The following is a 22,937-nucleotide window of genomic DNA, read 5'->3' as shown; positions in this document are numbered from 1 at the left end:
AAACGTTCACTCTCATCACTAAACGGCCGAGCGTTTTAATGCAAGATGTTGAAACTGTCCATTAGGTAAAAGGCCATGACTGATGTATGCAGATGAATCAGAGTTTAAATTGCTCGGCTGCTGGTGAAGTGTGAGGAGTGTGTAGAGTTAGCTCACGTCTCTAAAAATAGATCACACTACGCCCCTTGTGGACGAGCGTCTAGCGTCTAATTTAAGCAGGAGAGCAGCTCTGCCACTTCCCTGAAGCTGGTCAATGAAGCAAACTTCAACTATCTTCGTGTTTTAGTGGAATTTGAACGTTTTCAGGAAGCTTGGGACTCGGTAAAAAAGGAAAAGCTCTGAGTTAAACATATTTTATCCTCCTTAAAAACATAAACACCTCCCGTCTCTCCTCTTTATCTTTTAAAAGTGATATTACATTGATAATATTGTCGCTTTGGTTCAACTCCTTCGATTAATGAGCGGATTTACACACATGTCTGTTTGCTTGAATTTTCATACAGTCCCTTAATTTGAAGTTAATGCATTAAGTATATTCATTCTAATAATACATAATATAATAATCACATATTAGTTTGGATCCGATTTATTACAAATGTTTGACATCAACTATTGACAACGTGAAAAAAACAACAGAATATGAATTCATCCAGTCAGTACAGCTTGGTTCAGTTCACAGGATGTGTTGGCCAGTAGAGGGCAGTGTGTGTGTGTGTGTGTGTGTGTGTGTGTGTGTGTGTGTGTGTAGACATGTAGAGAAGGAAACAAGTGAAACAATGTTAACACAAAACAAAACATTCAAATGCACAAAATGATCCCAAAGAGCGTCAGTAACTTTCTATAAGAACAAAGTATATTGTGTTGATTTACGTGATGAGAGGCTCAGTCTCAGTCGTGTCTAATTGGTTCTTGTGATTAAAGCTTGAGCAGCGGCCGATCCAGCGAGTAAAGAAACGGTTTGTTGATTGACAGATTGATGCACTGTGTGTGATCACAGGCTGTGTGTGATCACAGGCTGTGTGTGATCACAGGCTGTGTGTGATCCCTGGAGATTTGGAAACACACTGATCATCTGAATTCCTGAGAAAAGAGCGAAGGAGTTTCTCCTGCAGTATTTGCTAATATTAATCAATAAAAACAATGGAGGTATCTATCCAACGTAGCGTGGCTTCATCTGATCAGACAGGAGGTCACGACAGGAACTATTACGTGGTGGTGATATGGAACATCAGTGATGCAAGAACTTTACATAACCCAGCGAGAGGCTGGTTCTAGCTGCTCCTCCGTGAGGTGTCTCCAGCAGACGCTTCCTCTCAGCCGCCTGGAAAACACAAACACAAGAAACAACTCTAAAGCTGAGAGGAGGAAATGAAAAGGAGATGTCAGCCCTGCTGGCGGACATGGTAGCTGTGAATGACATAATGAAGACATGGCGGGGATGAGTCACGGTGGCGTACCGGTGGACCTGGGGATCACACACGTCCTCTTGCACTCCTCCTCCGTGTCGAAGCGGTTCTTGTTGCCGTTGCAGCCTCCGTACCAGAACTGGGCGCAGGCGTTGGCTTGCTTGTCGTAGTACCAGCGGATGTTGTAATCCCGACACGTGCCCTGGTCCAGAGCCAGGCCGCAGCGTGGGTCCAGGGGGACGGTCTCTGCGGGAGGACGATGGGGAAACAGATGAAGAAACGTCAGAATAGTGGCGCCGCTAAGTGCTTCTCTTTTGAGGCAACACCTGTTTCCTGACAGCGCTCTGAGGAAGGAGCACATTCTATCAAATCATCAGCACGGCATCAGAAATAATTGGCCTCGCTGCTCCTCACCTTCGTGACCTCATTACAGAGCCTGTCAGTCACGAAGCACTCATCACCAACCTGGAGGCAGAAGATTCACACTCCTCCAGGGGGGCGGCTGCAGGAAGCTCCTCACGTCTGGAGGAGTGAAGGTGTTCATCCCGACACACGCTCACTTAACAGGTTCAGAGTTTGACCAGTCATGGAAGGGTCGTGCATCTCAAGGGGTTCAAATAGGTTTCTCATCATGGATCTTCACTGTCGACACTTGTCACTGGGATGTTAACTCCTCATGATATCATTTCACTGACAGTTTGTTTTGCAGCCAATTACCCATTTTTTCCATCTCTAATTATTACTGTGTCTCATAATAATTGGTCTGGGGCGGTTTAAGATAAACATCAGATGAAACAACCTCAGACCTGAACTTGTCTGGACATCTTCCAGAGTTTGGAGATTTTATCAAGAGTCTGGCAGGTAAAGGTTTCAGAGAATGTCCAGAGCAACCGAGTCAGATCTTTGCATAGCCCCCCCCCCCACACTCCGTAACAAGAAGATGTCCTGACCTCCGTGCAGGTGCATTAATGAAACACTGATTCTTTTACTGATTTAATTACATCCCTGAGGTTGGAGTGGTTTTGTGTGTGTAGCCCGGGAAGCTTCTGCATCATTTGGCAGCAGCTTCACTCCAGTTTCTTTAATTGATGGTGTTTCCCTCGACTGATGAAACTCTCTGTTGTGGCTGAGGATTGGATTTGTACGTGTTTCATGTCGGAGCATGTGCTGGCTGTTAAAAGAAAACAAATACCGAAGTATGATGGAGTTTCTGTACCTTTGGGGAGCGCCGGCCTCGGGGCAGCTACAGATCCACCTGAGGATGATGTGGTTACATTTGTAGAAGATGATGAAGATGATCCTCGCCTCCTGGTGGAGTCCCCTCCGGAAGGATCTATCGTTTCACGGTTAAATGTGTCCCCGCGCTCCGTTCCCCTGTTTGTTGTTTCAGTGTGTGCATTCTGCCATCTTCCTCCTCCTCCTCCTGCTCCTCCTCCTCCTCCCTGAAACCAGACAACCCTGTGAAACACTTTGTCCCTTTCAACAGATATAATGTTAAATGAATGTACATTCTTATCTTCCGTACATGTGTTGTGCTGGATCCTTTAATGCCGTGTCTCGTGCTGTCCACATGGCCTCCGAGGCTGTGGCTGCTGGTTCCAGTCTGTCGGCCGCTGGCTGCTCCCTCCTCGGTCACAGGCCGGATTCCATAGCCACCGCTGGCGAACTTCCCATTAATGCCATTCCTGTTGCCGTTGTGGCCGTTGTTTCCATAGCCGTTGTAGCCGTTAGTTATTGTGTTGTATATCAGGGCTCCGTTCTCGTCCTCACAGAACCGGCTGACCAGCTTGGACTCCAGAGCTGAGACACACAGACACAGAGAGAGGTCAGAGGTCAGAGGTCAGAGGCAAAGCTGCAGAATTCCTGTGGTGTTTGACATTTTCCCATTAGCCTCAAATATACTTTATGTTTATGGGGGGGTTGAGGTCATGATAAACCCCGACTGTAGAGAAGTGGTCTCACCTGGCAGAGTGTTGAAGTCGTCGATGGGGAACATGTGCTCTGCGTCCGGGTCAGACGCGATCAGGTTCAGCTCCCTGAGGAACTCGGCCTGTGTCGGGTCGGTGGTGTTCACTATCCCCAGAGCAAACATCTCGATATTGGCGGCGTGTGCTTCTCGAACCGCGATATCCAGCTTGACCGGCTCCCGCTTGTCCGTCTGGCCGTCGGTGATCACAATGGCCACTTTGCTGACCCCAGCACGTGAGCTTTGGAAGGCTTCCTGTGTGGCTTTACGAATGGCCGTGCCCGTGTTCGTGCCCTCTCCCATGTACAGGGTCTTTCCGATGGCCTGCTTGATGTCCTGTTTGGAGACGTAGCGAGCCAAGTTAAACACCAGCTTCGCCTCCAGGCTGTACAGCACCAGGCCGATCCTGGTGGCGTTGCGTCCCACCGTGACCCGGTCCACCAGTGCGTTCACAAAGCTCTTGATGATCTCAAAGTTCTCTGGGCCCACGCTCTCTGAGCTGTCGATGACAAACACCAGCTCCATGGGCCTCTCCTTACACTTGATCCCACATCCTGGAACCACACAATGAGATCATGAGTGAGATGTCCCCTTGACGAGGTTCAGTCTGTGGAATCTGATCCTGTGATCCACAGATAACATGAGACAGCAGCTCAGTCAATAAACAGGGCAGAAGATGCCTTACCACAGATCTCTCTGATCATTCGGATGATGTCCTCTCTCTGAAACCAACACAGCAACACATGCTATGAGCACATTGATAAACATGACAGGATGAGAATGAAAATGTGTTTGAACATATGAGAAGACTCACCGTGAGCCCAGCTTCACCTTTGATACCAGATCGACCCTAAGATACAGATAGTAAAGAAGAAGAGCGTTCTTCCAAGATGTCTCAATTTAAATATAACGAGTGATAACGAGTTCACTCACTGTTTGCCCCGGGGTTCCAGGATCTCCCATGTCACCTCCGATTCCCTTCAACCCTCTCTCCCCGGCCGAGCCACGGTCCCCCTGCACGGCAACATGTCAGTGATCAGAGATGAATACAGACACACAACCCCACGTTCAGAAGTCTGAAACTCACTTTAGCTCCAGGAAAGCCGTCTCCAGGCAGCCCCCTCGGCCCGGTCACACCCTGGGACCCGTGTTCCCCCTGAATCAAACACAGTTCAACTATATCAGGGACAGAAACACAGAGATACAGCAGGATACTAATATATCTAACTACTGTTTAAACTACTGGGAAGGATATGAGTGTGTAGGGGAGGAAATTAAACTCTGATAAACTGTGTTATTATTCATTGATTATTATAAACAAACCTTTGGCCCTTGAACTCCTTGTCCCTGTGGCCCTATTGGCCCCGATGGCCCAGGTCGGCCGGGGTTACCCTGCAAGGAAACACCAGTTTAACTGAACAGCAAACCAAACACTGACATGAATAGGACTGGAAATGAAATGGGTTAAATTAAAGTACTTTAAAATACTTTTTTTCAGATTCATTATGTGGATGAAAACTGTCTGGTGCTGCTCCATGGTTTGGTTTCCGGCTCTGGGGCCCATGAGCAAACCAGCCCGGGGCCTCGTGAGAGATGTGTGGACAGATGTCAAATAAATCTTTTAAAAGGCTTTTTTAGAGAATATCATTTACGAGGTGATGATTATAATACTGAGTCATTTCTGACACCACCATTTTCTCAGTTTTTTTCAGTGCCTCATATTACGTCATCAGCTGAGTCCTCATTAAATCTGCCTCTGCTGCTGCCCGGCCCTGACAGGGCTCGGTCCTGCAGAGACACTGGTCTGAGGCCTGCAGGGAATGTGGATGTGAGATCTGTGGACACATGGGCACTGAGAGTCGCCTCGTTTAGACCCGTTAGGCCAAGTGCTTCTCATCAGACACATATGTCTGTGGAGATTCTCGCTCTGCACCGAGGTGTCAGAGTGCTGCGGGAAAATCATGATAAACACCCGGAGCTGCCTTTGAATATAAGGCCCCTGTGGTGGGCATGCTCAAACAGCAGAAGAAGAACCGTTTTTCACTCTGACTGCAGCTAAACACAATTCTGCAGAGAGTGTGACTCAATCACGACCATCTGCTCGCGTGTCAGATGGAATGATCGAAAGCTTCCTGTGAATATTGTCTTTGTGTTTGCAGAAACAGAATACACAGTTTTTTACGAGTTACAATCATAGATGAAAAGTCGAAAGTTAAATAATTTTAGACACAAGAAAAATCTGTATCAAGTACCAGAGGTCCTGGGAGTCCTTCGCCCGGAGGTCCTGGTAAACCATTCGGCCCCCGGAAACCAATATCCCCCTGCAAAGAGGAAGGAGCACAGAAGACATATGACCACGCTGCACAATCCATCAGACAAATGAACTCCTATAAATCTTGTTTCCTTTAATTACTTTCCTCTGACAAATGACCAAACCTTTCACAGGAGCTTTCTAATTGATCTTTCAGTTTCTGACATTTGGTTTGGCTCAGGTTCCAGTTGGAACACACAGAATCAAACTTCTACTTTTGGCCTCACATGAAACACAATGAAAATGAAAAGCATCACTTTATGCTTTATTATTCTGGGTCTCAGAGAACCGAGTCGTCACCTTTGGTCCCGGGACGCCCACTCCTTCTTGGCCGGGTTCTCCTGTCAGTCCAGGCAGACCAGGAGGGCCCTAAAGAACACAGCACACTGCGTTAGAACACAGCCGTCAGAGGATTGATCTAAGTATGTCGAGATTTAGGATTGGACAGTGAGCGGCTGAATCGGCTCCTCACCGTGGGGCCGGGGTAGCCGTCTCCTTTGGGACCAAATGGACCTAAAGGGCCTGGATTCCCACGGTCCCCCTGAAACACACACACACACAGAGAAGTCAATCATTTGACTAGAAAACAAACACAAACACATTGTGAAAGCACCAGTGCTGTTTTTGTGTGCGTCAGTGAAATTAACGAAAATAGAAAAACAGGATGTGACTTCACGTTTACGTCATGGTCTCTGTTCTCGGTGGGAAATTAACTCGAGGGTGAAAATTGCACAAATGTGCTGAGAGACCTGCCGCTCATTACGTTTCATTGGAAAATAGATTTTCCAAACACAGGCTATGACAACATGCTCGGACTTGTTGGTTGAAAATGAAAACTTCAAGTGTGTGTGTTTCATTGTTGTTTATACTGAGCTTCACCTTCGGGCCAGGGAGTCCATAGCCATTTTCCCCGATTGGACCAGGAGGCCCATTGGGGCCGAGGTCCCCCTGGAACACATTTTACATTTATTCATCACAAGGTAGAGCCATATTAAGTGAAAGGGAAAATGCACATTCACCCATTCATCACAGTCATTGTTGCTAATGCCATTAAATACAATAGTTCCATATAAGTTAAATCTCTTTCAAGAAATAAACAATGAACATGCCAACTCTTAGAAATATGAAATGTGCATGTAACAGGGAGCCTGTTTCCTAAAGTCACCTTTGGTCCAGCAACGAAACGTCCTTGTTGACCAGGAGGCCCCCCCCGGCCTTGTGTTCCTGGTTCCCCCTGAGGAAGAATGATGGAAGTCAAGTTGTTAAACTTATTAACTGAACCATTTATATTCCAACAGACACAGAACAGGGTTTCAGTGGCATCTCACCTTTGGTCCAGAGGGTCCAGAGATGCCAGATGGACCTGTCAAACCTCTTATTCCTCTTTGGCCTTGGTCACCCTTAAAAGATGGAGTACAATCAGTGATCAGTTGGCAGTGGCTTCACTTATCCTGCATAGAGCAGCAAAGGTTTCCTGCAACACGAGCAAAACAGTGTGCAGGGAATGTCCCTTGTGTATTTTGTACCTTTTCCCCCTGAGTGCCAATTCCAGGTGCCCCCTCTAGGCCCCTGAGACCTGAAGGTCCGGGCTCCCCCTGACGACAGAAACACAAGTATGCATTCACTGAACTGACCTGAGTTCACTTATACAGGCTTCATGTTGGAGGAAACAATGTCCAAACTACCTTCTGTCCAGGAGCCCCGTCCTCTCCTGGCAGCCCAGGCAGACCTGAGATCCCTGTTGATCCTGGCTCACCCTGGGGACACATTTGTGGATACGCTGACATTTTCAGGTCTAAAAAAGTATAGACGATTGTTGCTGATGCTGAATTCAGCCACAGTGATTTGACCGACCTTAGATCCAGGGTCTCCAGCCCCTCTCTCCCCTGGAGCGCCAGCTTCACCTGGCAGCCCTTGGTCTCCCTGTTGAGAAGACAAAATACTTTACCTTATTTAACAGTTGGCTTAGAGGAGTGGTGACACATTTCAGGAGCCCCTGGAACAGTATTATTTAATGTGTGTACGCACCTTGGATCCAGGCAGGCCCTCCCCTTGTGGGCCCCTGCTTCCTAGTGGCCCCCTTGGTCCTTCTACCCCCTGGAAGGATAAACAGATGAAGTGATGAATAACTAATAATATAATGTTTCTAATTAAAGAAAAAAGCATCTATTGAAAGAATCCATATGAAAACTATAATCAGTTTTTATCGACTAAAATAATTCTGCTTCATGCAAGCTGCAGTGAAGTGAAATGTCCAATAGGTTGAAGGAGTTTAGTGATAACGAGCAGCAGGAGTCACATGAGTCGAGTACTTACCTTCTCACCCTGTATGCCCAGGCCCGGAAGTCCAAGGGGTCCTGGAAGACCTGGAGGTCCAAAATCCCCCTTTAGATAAAAGAATAGATATATTAATATATATAATAGATAATTATAGTGCATGTTAATGTTGAAAGCTTGACAGACAATCGTTCTCACATTCCAGAGATTTACTGCGTGTGGAAAGCACCTGTTTCCTTTGCCAACATCCTGTGTGTTTCCTTATGGCTCAGTAATGAATATGTGCTGTTTATTGCACAGCACGAGTACTTTCACGCAGTAAAATCTTTATGTACACATAACTCAATTTACGTGTTTCAATACTTGCATCTGTCACAAGCAGCAGGGACATTGTAACGCATTGTGCTAATGTACAGAACAAACTGGTTTGTCATTACCAGGTGAAAACAAAGCAATTATCCCGATGAACCTCCACTCGCAGCTACGATAAAACTGTCATCACAACACTCGGAAAGTATTTTAACAGACCCGTATTTTCTCTGGGAGCCGGTTTCATTCACTTCTCAATGTTCACGTCATCTTCCAGTGACTTGAGATGAATGATGGAACTTAAAAACTAATTTTTAACTCTCCCAGTCAGGTCCCTGTCGGATTCCCAGATATCTGCAGTGATCTGAGAGGTGGAGAGAATCCAGCTGCAGACGTCCCCACATTCATCAGTACAAACCAAGAAGCCTCACTCCTCCTACACCACCCACGCTCTAACCTTGATTCATGACCTGTAGATTGTGACCTCCTATATAACACAGAGCCGTCATCACAACAACACTCGAGCTTCGTCCTCGTGCCGGTGTGAAGGACTTTCAGCGAGGCGTCTTATCTACACACACTCGGTTCTACCTTGTCTCCTTTAATTCCAGCGCCCGGCTGTCCTCTGGGCCCTCGTGGTCCGTCCAGGCCTCGCTCTCCCTGTGAAGACACAGAATGTAAGCACAGTCACAGCATCATCAGAGGAAGGTGAGGAATCAGCAACAATCATTATTATTATTAGGACTCCGGTGCAAAGCATGTTCACGGATGAGGAAGTTTAATTCACATTACGCAGCAAACAGCAATCAGGTTTGGTCCATGTCCCATGCACTAACACGGAGGAGGCTGGGTTAGTGAGATGTCAATGGGGATGTTTTGGCTTCACTTTTGGGAAACGGCTCGTTATTCACAGTCTATGGTTTCAACCCGGTCTCGCTGCAGGTGTGTGGTTGTTTCCTACTCAGTGTGTGTAACTGGGCCAGAAGCCTCAGGCCTGTTTATATCTGCCTGATAGTTACTGTACAGAGGGCGAATGAGTAGCGGTGTGTTCTCAGTGGTTTATTGACTAATTCATGAATTCATAATAACGAGAAGAAGTATGATTCCAGGCAAAGTTTCACACTGCATCAGCACCTCCGCCTGTTCAAGGGTGGAAACGAGCTGTTACCATCCCCTCGAGGAAAGTCGACAGAGGATCAAGTGGATGAAGGCCTGGAGCGAGTGGGGAGAATCAGAATGGAACCTGAATTCAAGTTACTGCGCCTCTGATGTAAAGTATATCTGTTGATTAAGAAAGCCAGCAAGTGATTAGGTTCCTCATGACCTGAAGGAATTCCACCGACTCCATCACCCTTCACTTTACTGTCTGCATTCATCACACAACAAAAGGGTTTTGTCTGACTTCACAGATGAGGCTGATAAACCTACAAAGTGAACTGTGACACCGCTCATAAAGAAGTTATTGATTTAATTAACTTCATTGAACTGTTTGATAAAATCTTCACAAAACAAATGATGCTTTGATGGGGAAAGATTGTGTCGTAATTGCAGAATGGAAACTGCACTTGTGTTTCAAGTCTCTGCCCATGTGCACACTCGTGGGAGTGTCTATACGTGTGTGTGTGTGTGTGTGTGTGTGTGTGTGTGTGTGTGTGTGTGTGTGTGTGTGTGTGTGTGTGTACATCCTGAGAAGACCCAGACGCACAAACTCATTCTTTCCTCTCTTTCTGAGTCACTCCCTCTCATCATGTCTCGAGGTGTCCTGGCTCTTTTCCTGTATTGTCTCCACATCCACTCAGCGCCGGTCTGTGCTCGTGTCCTCTACTGGGGACGATCAATGGACCAGGTCACTCCATGAGGTCATGAGAGGCGTGCTGCACTGCTCTATGTGAATTTATGAAACCTACGTGTTGTCAGCCGTTGTTACAGTACACGTTGTCAATTTCCTTTCATGACGACCTTGCAATCTGGAGCCCAGATGAGGCCTTTGAGCAGATCAGTGGGTTGAGGGGTTGAAGTGAGATTGAATGCATGAAAATGGGGTCAAAAGGGCTCAAAGGTTTTAGTGCATGAGCGTGAGGCATAAAAGACATGAACCCTCACTCACCTTTGGGCCAGGGAGACCTTCTCCCAGTGGTCCTCTCTCACCTTGGACTCCCTGCTGCCCTTTAGGTCCCTGATATAAAACAAAAGATATATATATATAAATAATGGGGAACAAAGACAAACAACCTTTTTGGTTTGTCAGTCGGTCTCACTGCTGGCGTCTTACTCACCGGTGGTCCCAACTCGCCGAGCCCTGGAGGACCGGGGAGCCCTAGTTGCCCCTGGAAGCCAACAACACCCTGTGGAGTAGAGAGAATGAGAGGGTTGCCAACCGTGCGTGAGGTTGATGATTATGTTTTCATGACTTAATTATCCACAACAAAAGGGTGGCAGAGTTCACCTTGGGTCCCGGAAGGCCGATCCCAGTTTCCCCTTGGATTCCAGGTGGCCCAAGAAGTCCCCTTTCCCCCTGTGAAGACAGGCAGGGACAGATGTGGGCAAGTACACACACACACAGATGCATGGAGAGCAGCACTAGCTGTGTTCATCTGATTCTTGGCTTCATTTCGATAAAGGTGGAAACAGTAGTACTGCCCCGGCTCTTCTATTCTCTTCCGCTCCACCCTTACATAAACTCCTTTTCCCTCCTGTAATTTTCAGCTATTTTTAAAGGATGTTGGAAACGTAATATTGGTCCTTTCATCCCTTCAAGACTTTATTGTTAAAAAATGCAATTATTTCCAGAGAAGCTATATATCACCGCGGTGGTGTACAGCGTCGGGCGCTTTAAGACACGCAGAGAGGGCGTGGAATCGTTCAGAGGTGCATACCAACACGTGTCTCTCTCTCCCTTGCCCTTTCAGGCAGGTTGGGACAATGTTTAAAGCCAGACATTAGTCTGCCATTTAAGTGATATAGGATGACAGCCAGACAATCAACGTGAACATTCTTCCAAAATAATTAAGGAGGGAACACTTGGTGGGGAGTGTGCGCTCATGGCGGAATTGGCAGCTATAAGACGGGAGAAGGGGCTGAAAACGTATAGGGCCACACAAATAGGCTGACAGGGTAATAACAGATGAGGTTCTTCAGAAAGGTTTCCAAATATTTCACTGGGGATGGATCATAACTCACAAGTATGTGTTTAAGTATATGGTCAAGCAATTAGTTCGTAGGGCTACTTAACATTTGTGATATTATTTATGTGATAGATCGACTCATTATAAATGTCAACCTCGTGAGTAATGTTATTGTGAGAAAAACTCTCCAGAACTGAGAGATCACTTTGATTCCACACTTTGAATCCATCACCTCTCCCAGGTGCCAGTGTTTCTCATCATCTTTGAGGTTTTTACATTTTTTCATACAGCTATAAAAGAGACTTAATTCAACCCAGACTGGAAAAGAGTTGCATCAAACGAAACACCCAATATCCTTCAGATATGCATCTGGTTCGGAGGCTGTAGCTCAGCTTTAATCAAAAGACTTGGACCGGAGAATCAGGAGCAGGGGAAACACACGTTTACTGAGGAAGGACCCGTCAGATAGGAAACTCTGACTCACTCTCTTTTGTTCACACCTCATACATATTCAACAATGACTTCAAAAGCATCACACAGAGGAATACTTACTTTTTTACCCATCGCACCTTCAGGTCCGATATCACCATGTGGACCAGGCAAACCCTGAAGTGTAAACAAGTGTTACACGCAGAGCAAGTATTTGAAATAAAACTGACACAAATGATGCTGTGCACTTGAAAGTGATGATCAATGGAAGGTAGGTTTCACCTGGGGACCACGGTTTCCTCTGGGGCCAACATTTCCTTCAGGACCCTGGAAAAGAGAAGAGATTAAATTCCTCGTCCATGATGATCACAAACGATACCTTCATCTTTAAGTGGTTCTCTAAGGGTTTAGTGATAATGTGATCAATACAGATATAGATTGAAATGGTATGGAGGATTAACTTTAGTCATAAAACAACATTTCACTCCATAAATCACTTTATAATGTCTTATTGTGTATTTATTTATTTTGAAAAGTGAGATTGGGCCGATCCATAGAGTGAATATTAAGATGGGTGTACCGAACTCAAGTCAACATAAAACAGGGTTAAAGGGTGACGTACTCTGTCTCCTTTAATTCCAGGTGTCCCACACTCCCCTCTCTCCCCCTGTAAGAGAACAAAAACACTTTATAAATATAATTTCATACTTTCTAATTACCAGTTTACACCAGCGTGCAATTTCCAACTGGTTATCTTGGAGTAATGAGTTTTAGTATCCCAGGAAGGATGTGGTTAGTCAAGACTAATGATATAGGATTCATGTACTAAAGATCTTGTGGGTTAAATTCCCTCAAAGGGAAAGAACCTGGAGATACTTGCAGACATTCAACACAGATGTAAGAAGGAGAACAAGCTGCTGTGATGATTGTGTGGTTAATCCCTATCATAACATCTGGAAAACATAACAATTCTTCATTTTCTCTCCCAGCTTCAGCGTGGGAACTCTACACTTTGAAAAATCATCAGCAGAAATTGTGAGAATCTACAGTAGAATCCATACGATACCTGCTCTCCTTTGTATCCTGATTTCCCCTGTGAATACAAAACAGTCATGTTAAGTCAGGAGGAGACAAGCAGCAACCAAACCACAGACCACATGAGACACGTCTGTGGAACAACTCATCAACCACTGGATCTCACCTCTGCTCCTGCACGACCTGGAAGTCCACTGAGACCCCCCTCACCCTAAGAAGAACAAGGATTCTACTTTTAATCAGGAAATATATTCGATATCTGGCAGCAGATCTGAATTATGCAGTTTGATTTAACAACAACTGGTGGTTGGTGAGCAGGCATCACCTTCTGTCCTTTTGAACCATTACTTCCATCTTCTCCAGGACGGCCCTTCTTTCCCTGCGAGGAAAAGGATTTTAATTTATGAAACATTAAGAAGCACAACCGACCGATGTTTTGGTGAATTTGTACCTTTTTCAGTTTGGTTTGGAGTTTGATCTTAAAACAAACAGCTCACGTAGGTTACCTTGATAATATGAGCCTCAAATACAACCTCAGTCCAATAAGCCTCCTCAGTTTTAGTCAGTTTTGACTCCACGCGGTGAGGAATCGAACACAAGCCGTGGCCATGGAGAAGAAGCCAGTGGAAGGTGCGGAATCAGAAAGTCTATGAACAGTGTGACGCTAAAATGCAACTTACAGCCTGGTCCTAACGTGCAAGACAGTGAATAATGTCCCAAAGTGTCCCACTACTCTGTTCAGTGAGCTCAGCTGCTTCGAGCTCAGCAGGGAAAGAGCTCCTCTTGTTCTCCATGCATGTTGAGAACAGTATATCTGAAGAGCATCGTGGATAAAGGCCACAGGGTCTGGGAGCCCGAGCAACAGTCTGGCTCTTCTCTGTTTTCATGCATGTAGGGTGTGGACTGAGAATGTTCTCATCTTTCAAGTAAGCCCCTCTCTGCATGTCTGTCTGCATCCGCTGCCTCCGTCACCGCTGCCCCTGATGTGAAACAGCTTTTGTTCAGAGCATCAGGTTCATGGGGTAATTACTCTCTTCTCATCCAGTGAAAAGACATCAAAGCTAAACCGCGACGTCTCATTGTGGTCGAGCTTCTCAGTCACGACAAGGCATTGGCAGGCGAAGAAAGTCATGCATGTACCTTCTTCTTCTTCTGCATGTGTCCTCACACATTCCCCAGTGGCTTGTTTCATGATTCTGCTGATTCCCGGTGTAAACCCTGTGTGTCAACAGCCCTGCTCTCACTGATCTGCTCCAGGAATGTGAGGCATTTGCTGAACTTTCATTGTTGCAGGGAAGTGAAACAATATTACTTGTTGGACCCGATTACCCCAGTGTCAGCTAACTGGCTCAATGTGGTATCAGTTTAACTTCCTGTCCTATGAGGCAGGGGACAATGTAGAACTTCTCATAACTTATCTCCTTCCTGTTTACCAGTGAACATATGAATTCTGGGTAAGACAAATACTTACCATAGGGCCGGCGGGGCCCCTCTCTCCCTTGTCGCAGACACAGGTGCTCTGGGCCAGGGGACACTTCAAACACAGGTGAGAGTCAGACAGGCTTCAGAGAAACAAATCCAGATATGAACAGAAACACAGCAGCGTTGAGACTTACCCCTTCATCTGCCAGCGCCGTCTGTGGAGCAAGAAACACAACAAGGTCAAGCTGCATATTGTTGATGAACAGAAACATGACCATCTTTTATTGTGATGTGAAAGTCACACGATTGTGAATAGAGCTGCTAAACATACACCCAATCAAACAAGTCCACTGCGACGCTCAATCAAATGTCCTCCTGCGAGCCGACTGGTGTCCTGCACTAACTCAGTGGTTGCTTTCCTCTTCAAAGCTGACCACATTCTTTACACGAGGGGGAATGTTCCATATTCCACTGAGATTAAATACAAGCCACATGTAATGTTCAGTAGAACAGCCTGAGTGTCCTGGGCTGTCTGAAGACAACAGTCTGTCCATTCCTGGAGGATGGAGAAACGCAGTCGAGGTCTACGACCGAAGATAAAAGACAGTTTCCTCGTCTCAGGGACGGAGACTCATGCTTATGACATACAGATGCTGCCTGTACAAAGGAATGATGAACGTCTGAGTGAAGCTGCTGCTGCTGGGGTCCTGCATGCCATGCTCTTCTACTAAGTGTTCCCTTATCATGCAGGTTTGAACCACCTGTGTCAACATGAAGCCTGATTTCCAAGTAGCTGCTCACACAGTGTAGCGTGCATGCATGTTCTCCTTGGGTTCATGTACTTAATGCACCCAATTTTCACACACAAGAGTTTAAATTCAAAGCATGTGTTACAGCCTCAGCTCGGTTGTGTGTGCAGCACATGTTCAAGTTATTTTGGGGGAAATTTATTACCAGTTCAGAGGAAGAATGAAAATAACAATAACATTTGTCTTCGTCCCTCTCTGTTTGCAGCTGAAGATGAATTTCACAGCTTTACATTTTATTTTGGTGATTATTTGGGTGATGAGAACTTAACTAACCCTTTGGCCCAGTGGAGAGGTCAAAGCTACTTTAATCATTGATATCTGATATCTGTCTCCATAATAACGATTTGGAAGCTTCCTGCCATAAGTTTCTATCCTCAGGTAAAAAGCAATTATCAAACATACATGGAGTTCCACTGCCAAAAAAATGTAGACACGTTAATGCGAGAAAAATGATTATACAGAATTCATGTCTGAACATGTCGTATTCACCAAAAAATGTATATTTATCGCTGTCATCTATATGAAAATGTATTTAGACAGTTGAATTTAAGGGATTTACACACTCCTGCTTCAAGTGGGTCTTGAGTCATAAATCCTGAAGCATATTTTTATTATTAACAGTAGCAGCATGGAGAAGAGTTATCAGTTTGGCAAACTGGACTCAGTAATTGTTTATGCAACAACTATGAGCCACCAGATCAGACTTGTATGATATTAAGAAACTAAAAAGTTGACTTTTAGTTTCCATGTAATGGCAGATTGAGGTAGGTGTCATACTGGCAGCTGCCCAGGGCGGCATCTAGCCAGGGGGGCCGGGCCCGGTCACACGGGTGAATGTTTACTCTCAGGCGATTTGTTTTCTATCGCTCATTGACATGTCATGTCGATGATTTGTCAACATGTGAGTCAACAAACCCTGTTGGAGTGGAAGCCCTAGTTCTAGTTTGTGAGCTAGGGGACGATGGGAGGGGGCAGGGGCAGGTTGACCCCAGGTCCTTCCGCTAAAGCCTGAATCTAGGGGGGGGGGGAATCGAGAACACCAAACTTTGTTGGTCATTCAAGCTAGAACAGCCACTACCTCTACTTCTACATGCAATCTGACACCAACGTTTGTTTTTACTCACAATCTCCTTAATGACTTTCTCCACGATGCCTGCGTCCTGCAGGTTGTGGAGGTAGCGGGAGGCGGGGGTGCTAGCAACCATCTGCAGCTTTTCTATGTTGGCTGCCTCCTTGGCTTCCGGTGTGATGCCGATGGTGAAGAAACGCACGCCCTGGTTCTTGGCATCAGCCACAGCTGACAATATGTCTGGATTCCTGGGGTGCGAGATGCCGTCGAAGAGCAGGATGGCCACCTTGATGCTGCTGGTGTCCGACTCCTCCAGGTAGATGCGGGTGAGGTTGGTGATGGCGTAGGTTGTGTAGGTGCCATGACCGATGTACACGATGGGAGCGAGTCGGGCCTTGAAGTCCTCGACCCCTCTCCACTGTTTAAAGGTCTGCTCTATGATAACATGGCTGCTGTACTGGAGGAGCGCGGCACGGGAGGTGAGGCTGCGGCCGGTCTGCAGCCGGAGGCCCTGCAGGCGGGTCATCACCTCCAGGGCGAAGTCCTTCTCCTGGGCATGGTTGTCCTTGGCGCTCTCTGAGCTGTCAATCAGGAAGGCTAACTCCAATCCGCAGTTCTCATCATTTAGCGCTTGAGAGGAAAGAGGAGTTTGTGATCACGTAAACCTTCCGGCATGAGACTGGTTTCTATCCAAACATATGACTTACTGATGAGTTCACTGCACACAATGCTCTGTTGCTAAACTGATATAATAGGAAACCATTACCCTCAAATCCAGCTAAACACAAAGACTCATATCATCACAGCAAAACATATTTTCTAAGTCAGGGGGACATTTTATCTGCAGAGCCAGAGGAGCTAAAGGTGATTTACTGACCACTTAGGCTTTCATGAATGTGACATATCATTTTGAAGTGGGAATAAAAGTAGCTGAACTTGCTGCAGCAACCTTCAGCAATGGAAGGAGGTTGCAGATCTAATATAGGCTGAGGATAAATCACATTAATCTTCACAGGAATATGTCACAGGGAGAATGCGCCTGGGGAACCAGGATTCTGAGCGAGTGTAACATTTGGGTAGCAGAGCGCTGAGTAGTCACACAGGAGATGAATGGTTCGGAGAAGCCTGAGAGATATGATCAGTCCACGTGCATCTTCCAGTCCTCGTTGAGTTTCATGTTCTATTTATTCTATTTCTATTTATTCACCTCTTCATAGATTGAAATTCTGCAGTTTTTCTAAATAACAAAACAATAACTTTACGGTTCTGCAGAAAATCACATTTTAAATTTGAGTATTTCAGACTTACATTTGTTTTTTTCTGGTATGGAGTTGGATGGATATAGTTTGTTCTTTTTCTTGATGGTCACCACCTCTTCTTCATAGTCTTCATCATATTCCTGTGCCCAAAGACCCTGAAGTCCCCCCAGCATCAGGAGCCAGAGCAGTGAGGGGACCATGATTCCCCTGAGAGATAAAGAAAAGACAGAGATGGATTAAAAAAAAAGTACCCAGCCAAGTCCTCACATTTTATTACCCTCTGCAAAACCTGCACCTACTCAGAGAACAAGCTTTAACAAGCTTGCGTATTGGAAAACTCAGGCATGCATAACTCACAATGTTGCTGACTTAGGTCTCCAATGTGATCAGCTCTGACTGGCTCTCCTGGCTGTGAAGGAATTCAGACAGAAAGTGCAAACAGGCAGGCGAGGTTCTTCATTCAAAGTTAGTTTGCTTCCATGTGCCGAGCTTCAATGGAGAGTCTGAGGTGAAGGGAAGAGGCAGCAGCAGCAGAGCCGAGTCACAGGTTTGGATCCTGGTTCTCATAAGTGGAGCCATTCTCCCCTCGCAGTAAAAGAAAGGAAGGCCAGCCCTTTTTAAAAATCACTCCCATTTTGGGGCAGAGTGTGGGAGAAATCACACACACACACACACACAAAACCTTTGTTGGGCACTTTATCAACATATTGCATATTTGCATATACAGATCATTATCCAGATCTGCCCCCAATTTCACCTGTTCGAAGATATTATTGTTTGAATTGTCCACATTTTTTAAAGAAAGTTAAAAGAAATCCTGCATCTGCATAATCCTGCTAACAGCCAGACAAATGGAATGGAAGCATTCCTCCGTTTATAGAGAAGATAATAACAAATCGATCTGAACTGTGTTCTTCATTTAATCTGAATCACAGATAAATCAGCTCCAACAATTTCCTCATGAACAGCAGCCAGGGTGCAAACTGAGAGTCACAGCAACTACATCTGAAAATGATTCTTATAGATTTCTGTGCAAATATAAATTAAATAAACAAATTGTGTTCTCTCATTTGGGATTCACACAGCTCAACCAGCTGGTAGCATCTGCCAGGATTCAAGAGATCTGGTGTAAAGGAAGTGAACAGAGCCTTTTCCTTCCTTGTGTTGTTTTGAGCCGGGTCAGGCTGTTTCCCCTGCCTTCCTTTACTTTATGCAGATAATTCAGTAGAGTGCATATCTCTCCACCAAGATCCAGCTGCAACAAAGAGAACAAATTCATATCTGTCCTCCTTTATTTTCATCAAGATCCATGAATTATTGCCTGGGAAATCGGCAAAAATGCTTTCATGCTATAAATGTTACAGAATGTGCCAAACTTGAATTTCTTCTTTCTTGGCCCATGTCCCGTCTTTCCCCCGAGTTTCAAGAAAATCAGTTCTGTGTAATCCTGCAAAAAGGAAGCGATGAAAACTCAAGCTCCTGAACATTAAGTCAATCACCTCAGGACTTCAGCTCCTGGTTGTGTCTCCGCCCGGCAGCTCATTCTCCTGCAGGGAAACTTGTGAACTCAAGCTGTGAAATCAACACTGACACATTTGATGTCGTGAACTTATAAAGAAGCAACACTGAGGATGTGCAGCAACGTTCATGTGGATTGTTCTCATCTCCTTTTGTTCTGCACCAAATATCTGGCTCCTGTAAACTGCAGCTCTGCTAAAAAACAAATATAGTTATGGGCCATGATGAGCTGAAGGAGGCCATGACACTGCAGTCCAGCCAAGTGGGTGATGCAGCATCTCTGTGTGGGTGCATCACTACAAACAACACTGTTCACATTACACATCAATTACACATCCATGTCTTTTTGGCTTTGCCCTCAGAGTGATCCAGACACATGGAAAACTCTGGACTTGAGATTTCATACCTCGAGGCGACACACCTTGCAAAAGCTGCATTCCATGATTCACCTGTGAAAACAACCAGAGCAGTCGCTTGTTATTTGTTCACGGATTTACTGTAAACATGACAGATGCTGTTTGTGTTAAAGGTCGAGCCACCGGAGCATTTACAGCCAAATACAGAGATCAGGCATCTGTCCACCTGAAGTCAGATTCTGAACATTAACACAAGATGACGTCTCTTTTCTTCAAAGGCGGATGTAACAGGTCGTCAACGTGCGTTTCTTTTGAATCAGTCCACTTTCTATTGAAACCTGGTGTGTTTCCTTTTTTAGCACCAAAGAAAAGCCTCATAACTCCTTGTTCTTATCATTATCATTCCTGTAGTCCTGAATCTGAGGAGTCCTACGTCCCGTGAGATGGTCTGCAACCATAAAAGCTGGAGCTGGGATCACATAACTCTACGACAGGGATGACAATGTGTGTTTTTACTGCCTGCTGCGTTAGTGGAGGCGAGGGCAGGTGAGCTGTCAGTCAAGAATGCTCCCGGTGAAAGACGGAGCAGCTTACACCCGCTTCAGAAAAATCTGTAATATTTATCTTAACCATGTGTCTGTTTTGATCTAGTCTGCAGTGACGTAGGTGAAATGATCCCAGTCAAAAAACACAACTTATCTAACTCTCAAATTCTGAAATAATGAGTCTACACGTTGGGCCTACTGCATTGTGGGAGTTAACAGGTCGGACGCCACAGTGGGTCTAAACTACCCAGAGAGTCTGTGATATTCAATCAGTGAGTATGTGGGATTAAATGACCCAAACCCAACATAAACCAGCACAGAGACGTTCTGAGCTGCAAACCATTGAAAACCATCAACAAGGAGCAATAAGGGGATATTATTGTTGATGTGCGTTTGAATTTTTATATGCAAATACTTTCCCTGGAAAAGGTGGCATGAGGAGAGGAGGGGAAACCAAACCAGAGTCATACTGTCTTTGAAGACGTTGCAGAAACCGCCACTTAACTCTTTGATATTCCCTCAACCCCTCCAGGTATCTTTCCTATGACATTTAGCTTAACCACTGTTTTTACTAGATAATGCATGTTGTTAAGCAGCACGGAGAACATGAATAACACCTGATCTTCAGTGGAGTGGGAAGCAACACCATGTGTCACCATTATGGAGAGCGGCATGTCTCAGGGCACTTTCCCTGTTTTCTGACTTGCACTGAACTCCAGGAAACCTCTGGAAATTCTCCGGAGCGGCTGCAAACGTCAAGACGCTCCAGAGTGGGAGGAAGGAGGACTTTGGAGAAACTGACATAGACCTTCCACAGGTGGAGCATTGAGTTTTGTGGATCCAGAGCAAGTTCCACAGGTTTGTTCATCATGTGGCTCATCACACTCTTCTTGAGGCGAATGAGACCAAACCAGGCTCCACTGCACTGATCACTCAACGTGTTGTTTCTTGTTTAACTTGGCCTCGAAACACCGTTGTGAGATAATTTAACTTAATCATTGTGTCTACAGTAACAGCAGCTCAACACAATCACCACCTGTCGAAACACAGAGAAACATGCATATACAAATTCGTACAAACTTTAAGGACACACTATCAAACGAGCTCGTCAGTGCTTGGATTGTGCTTGTTGGGTTTTCCCTTTGCTTTTGTGTGTCACAGCTGTTTTCTCTGAAGCATGTGACACGTTCACCTCCTGAAGTGCAAGTGTTTAGATTGTCACAAATCAAAAGAGCTCAAATGAAGTGTGTCTTAAATTATGAGAAAACATATTTTTGCCATCAGGTGACATTCAGAGGTGTTGACTTATCTCGTAAATATATATTATGCACTTGCAAGACAAACCACAGTAGCCTAGCAGCATGAAGTAATCCTAGCCGTCAATCATCAGACTTGACTTTGCACAGAATGCCCAATTCAAATATGTGCTGTGTTTCCACTGACAAATACAGACGAGTAAAGATGCGTCTGTGCCTGCAGAGAGTCCGATAGTCATCTGAGGGGAGAAGGATTTCAAGTATTGTTCAATCAGAGTAATATCCAAAACTGTATGAAGGTTTAAACACAGTATTTAAAGTAATATTTCATACTATACGATCACATTATAATAAATGGTAAATTATATATTATTATGCAGACTATTGTGCAAAGTATTTGTTTTGTAAGTTAAATCAAAGTTTCTTTTGAGCCCTGCCTGTGTTGAAGGGTTGAAAAGTAACACAATACACAACTCTGCCAGCTGTGTCTGCTCAAGGACGCTGTACAGAGATATATATATTTTATGCTATGGTTTAACAAAGGCTTTGACACGTGCATGATTTAAGGCTTCCAAAATGAAAAAGCCTTCCATGTGTGCCACACATGTTCCTCCACCTGAACCCACCTACACGTCCTGTCTGTTTTGGTACAGCAGCACCCTCTGCTGTCCATATCATGGAATCACATCTCTGGCTTCTCAGTTCCACAGTAAATACTGATATTGTACACAGCTTCTATTCAGTGGTGGAATGTAACGAAGTATTTTTACTTCGTTACTGTACTTAAGTAAATTTTTACGTATCTGTACTTTACTTAAGTAAAAATAATAGTGCATACTTTTTACTTTTACTCCGTTACATTTTTGCAGCTATTATCTATACTTTTACTCCACTACATTTCTACAATATGTGTCGTTACTCGTTACATTATATGAACACAGTTTCGGGAAATATGGATTGCGTTGGTGTTTTGGAAGTTTAAACGCGCACACACACACACACACACACACACACACACACACACACACACACACACACACACGTGTCCTTACACCGCAAAAAGACGTTTAGAATTATGTTTATAATAATGACAAAAAGTAACGAAATAACCACAAACCTTGTGCCTTTATCAGCCAGGTGCTAAACAACTAAAAGTAATGCTTTTTCATGCACCTGCCATTTAGCGATCTTTTTCGTTTTTCAGGAACTACCTTTTCAAAATAAAAGTATAACATTTCTCCTTCATTGCGTGAGTACTGTTACGACCCTGGGTGTGAATATGTGACACTGTTCTGTTCCTCCTCCTAGAGTGTGAGCAGTCTTCTTTGAGAGAGAGAGAGAGAGTGTGTGTGTGTGTGTGTGTGTGTGTGTGTGTGTGTGTGTGTGTGTGTGTGTGTGCGTGTGTGTGCCTGATTGATAGCAGGTTGGACCGCCTGATTGCTGCTCCAGGATTGGCCAGAGTGAAGAGAGGAGCCAACTTGAAGCACTGACTGACTGTAGTCTTCCTCCACCAATTCTCCCACATCCAACTGGGACCAGTGTCTGGCTGAAGTATTGTTTTTTTGCGTATGTATGAAAGTAGAAAACTGTGTGTGGTAGCCCTGTAGGAGGGAGAAGCCATTTTCTTTTACCCTTCTTTCTCCTGTGTTTCCTGGTTTAGGAGTTAGGTAAGCTTTTGTCTTTTTGTTAACATTTTTGGTTTGTAGCAGGAAGGTAGGGAGATAGATTGTTTTTGTTTGTTGTGTTGGCCTTCTCTTCCTCTGAAGTGAAAATAAAAAGCTACCCCTAAACGAAAATACCCGGTGACACTGGCCTGCTTGGGAGTGGGAAGAATAGGGAGAGGCA

At 45.1% G+C, this 22,937-nt stretch overlaps 1 protein-coding gene across 1 annotated transcript; it reads right to left on the bottom strand.

Annotated features, from left to right (window-relative positions):
* Nucleotides 1-570: 570 nt before the first annotated feature.
* Nucleotides 571-17,993, bottom strand: LOC128431266 (collagen alpha-1(XXVIII) chain). Its single transcript, XM_053417536.1, has 36 exons — nt 17,775-17,993; nt 17,467-17,624; nt 16,214-16,788; nt 14,475-14,495; nt 14,330-14,392; nt 13,184-13,237; nt 13,025-13,069; nt 12,890-12,916; nt 12,446-12,490; nt 12,106-12,150; nt 11,947-12,000; nt 10,716-10,784; nt 10,546-10,614; nt 10,377-10,445; nt 8,861-8,929; nt 8,000-8,068; nt 7,712-7,780; nt 7,538-7,606; nt 7,369-7,440; nt 7,210-7,278; nt 7,012-7,083; nt 6,849-6,917; nt 6,563-6,631; nt 6,156-6,224; nt 5,984-6,052; nt 5,625-5,693; nt 4,696-4,764; nt 4,460-4,528; nt 4,306-4,386; nt 4,187-4,222; nt 4,058-4,094; nt 3,369-3,926; nt 2,932-3,206; nt 2,623-2,848; nt 1,458-1,652; nt 571-1,321 (listed from the first exon to the last, which is right to left on the bottom strand). Exons 2-36 carry the CDS (start codon nt 17,615-17,617, stop codon nt 1,314-1,316), a joined length of 3,675 nt encoding a protein of 1,224 aa, XP_053273511.1. The 5' UTR covers nt 17,618-17,624; nt 17,775-17,993; the 3' UTR covers nt 571-1,313.
* Nucleotides 17,994-22,937: the final 4,944 nt, after the last annotated feature.

Source organism: Pleuronectes platessa, chromosome 24 (assembly GCF_947347685.1).
Source record: "Pleuronectes platessa chromosome 24, fPlePla1.1, whole genome shotgun sequence".
NCBI lineage: Eukaryota > Metazoa > Chordata > Actinopteri > Pleuronectiformes > Pleuronectidae > Pleuronectes > Pleuronectes platessa.
The sequence above is the reverse complement of the archived record's forward strand: the minus strand, read 5'-3'. Positions and strand labels throughout refer to the sequence as shown.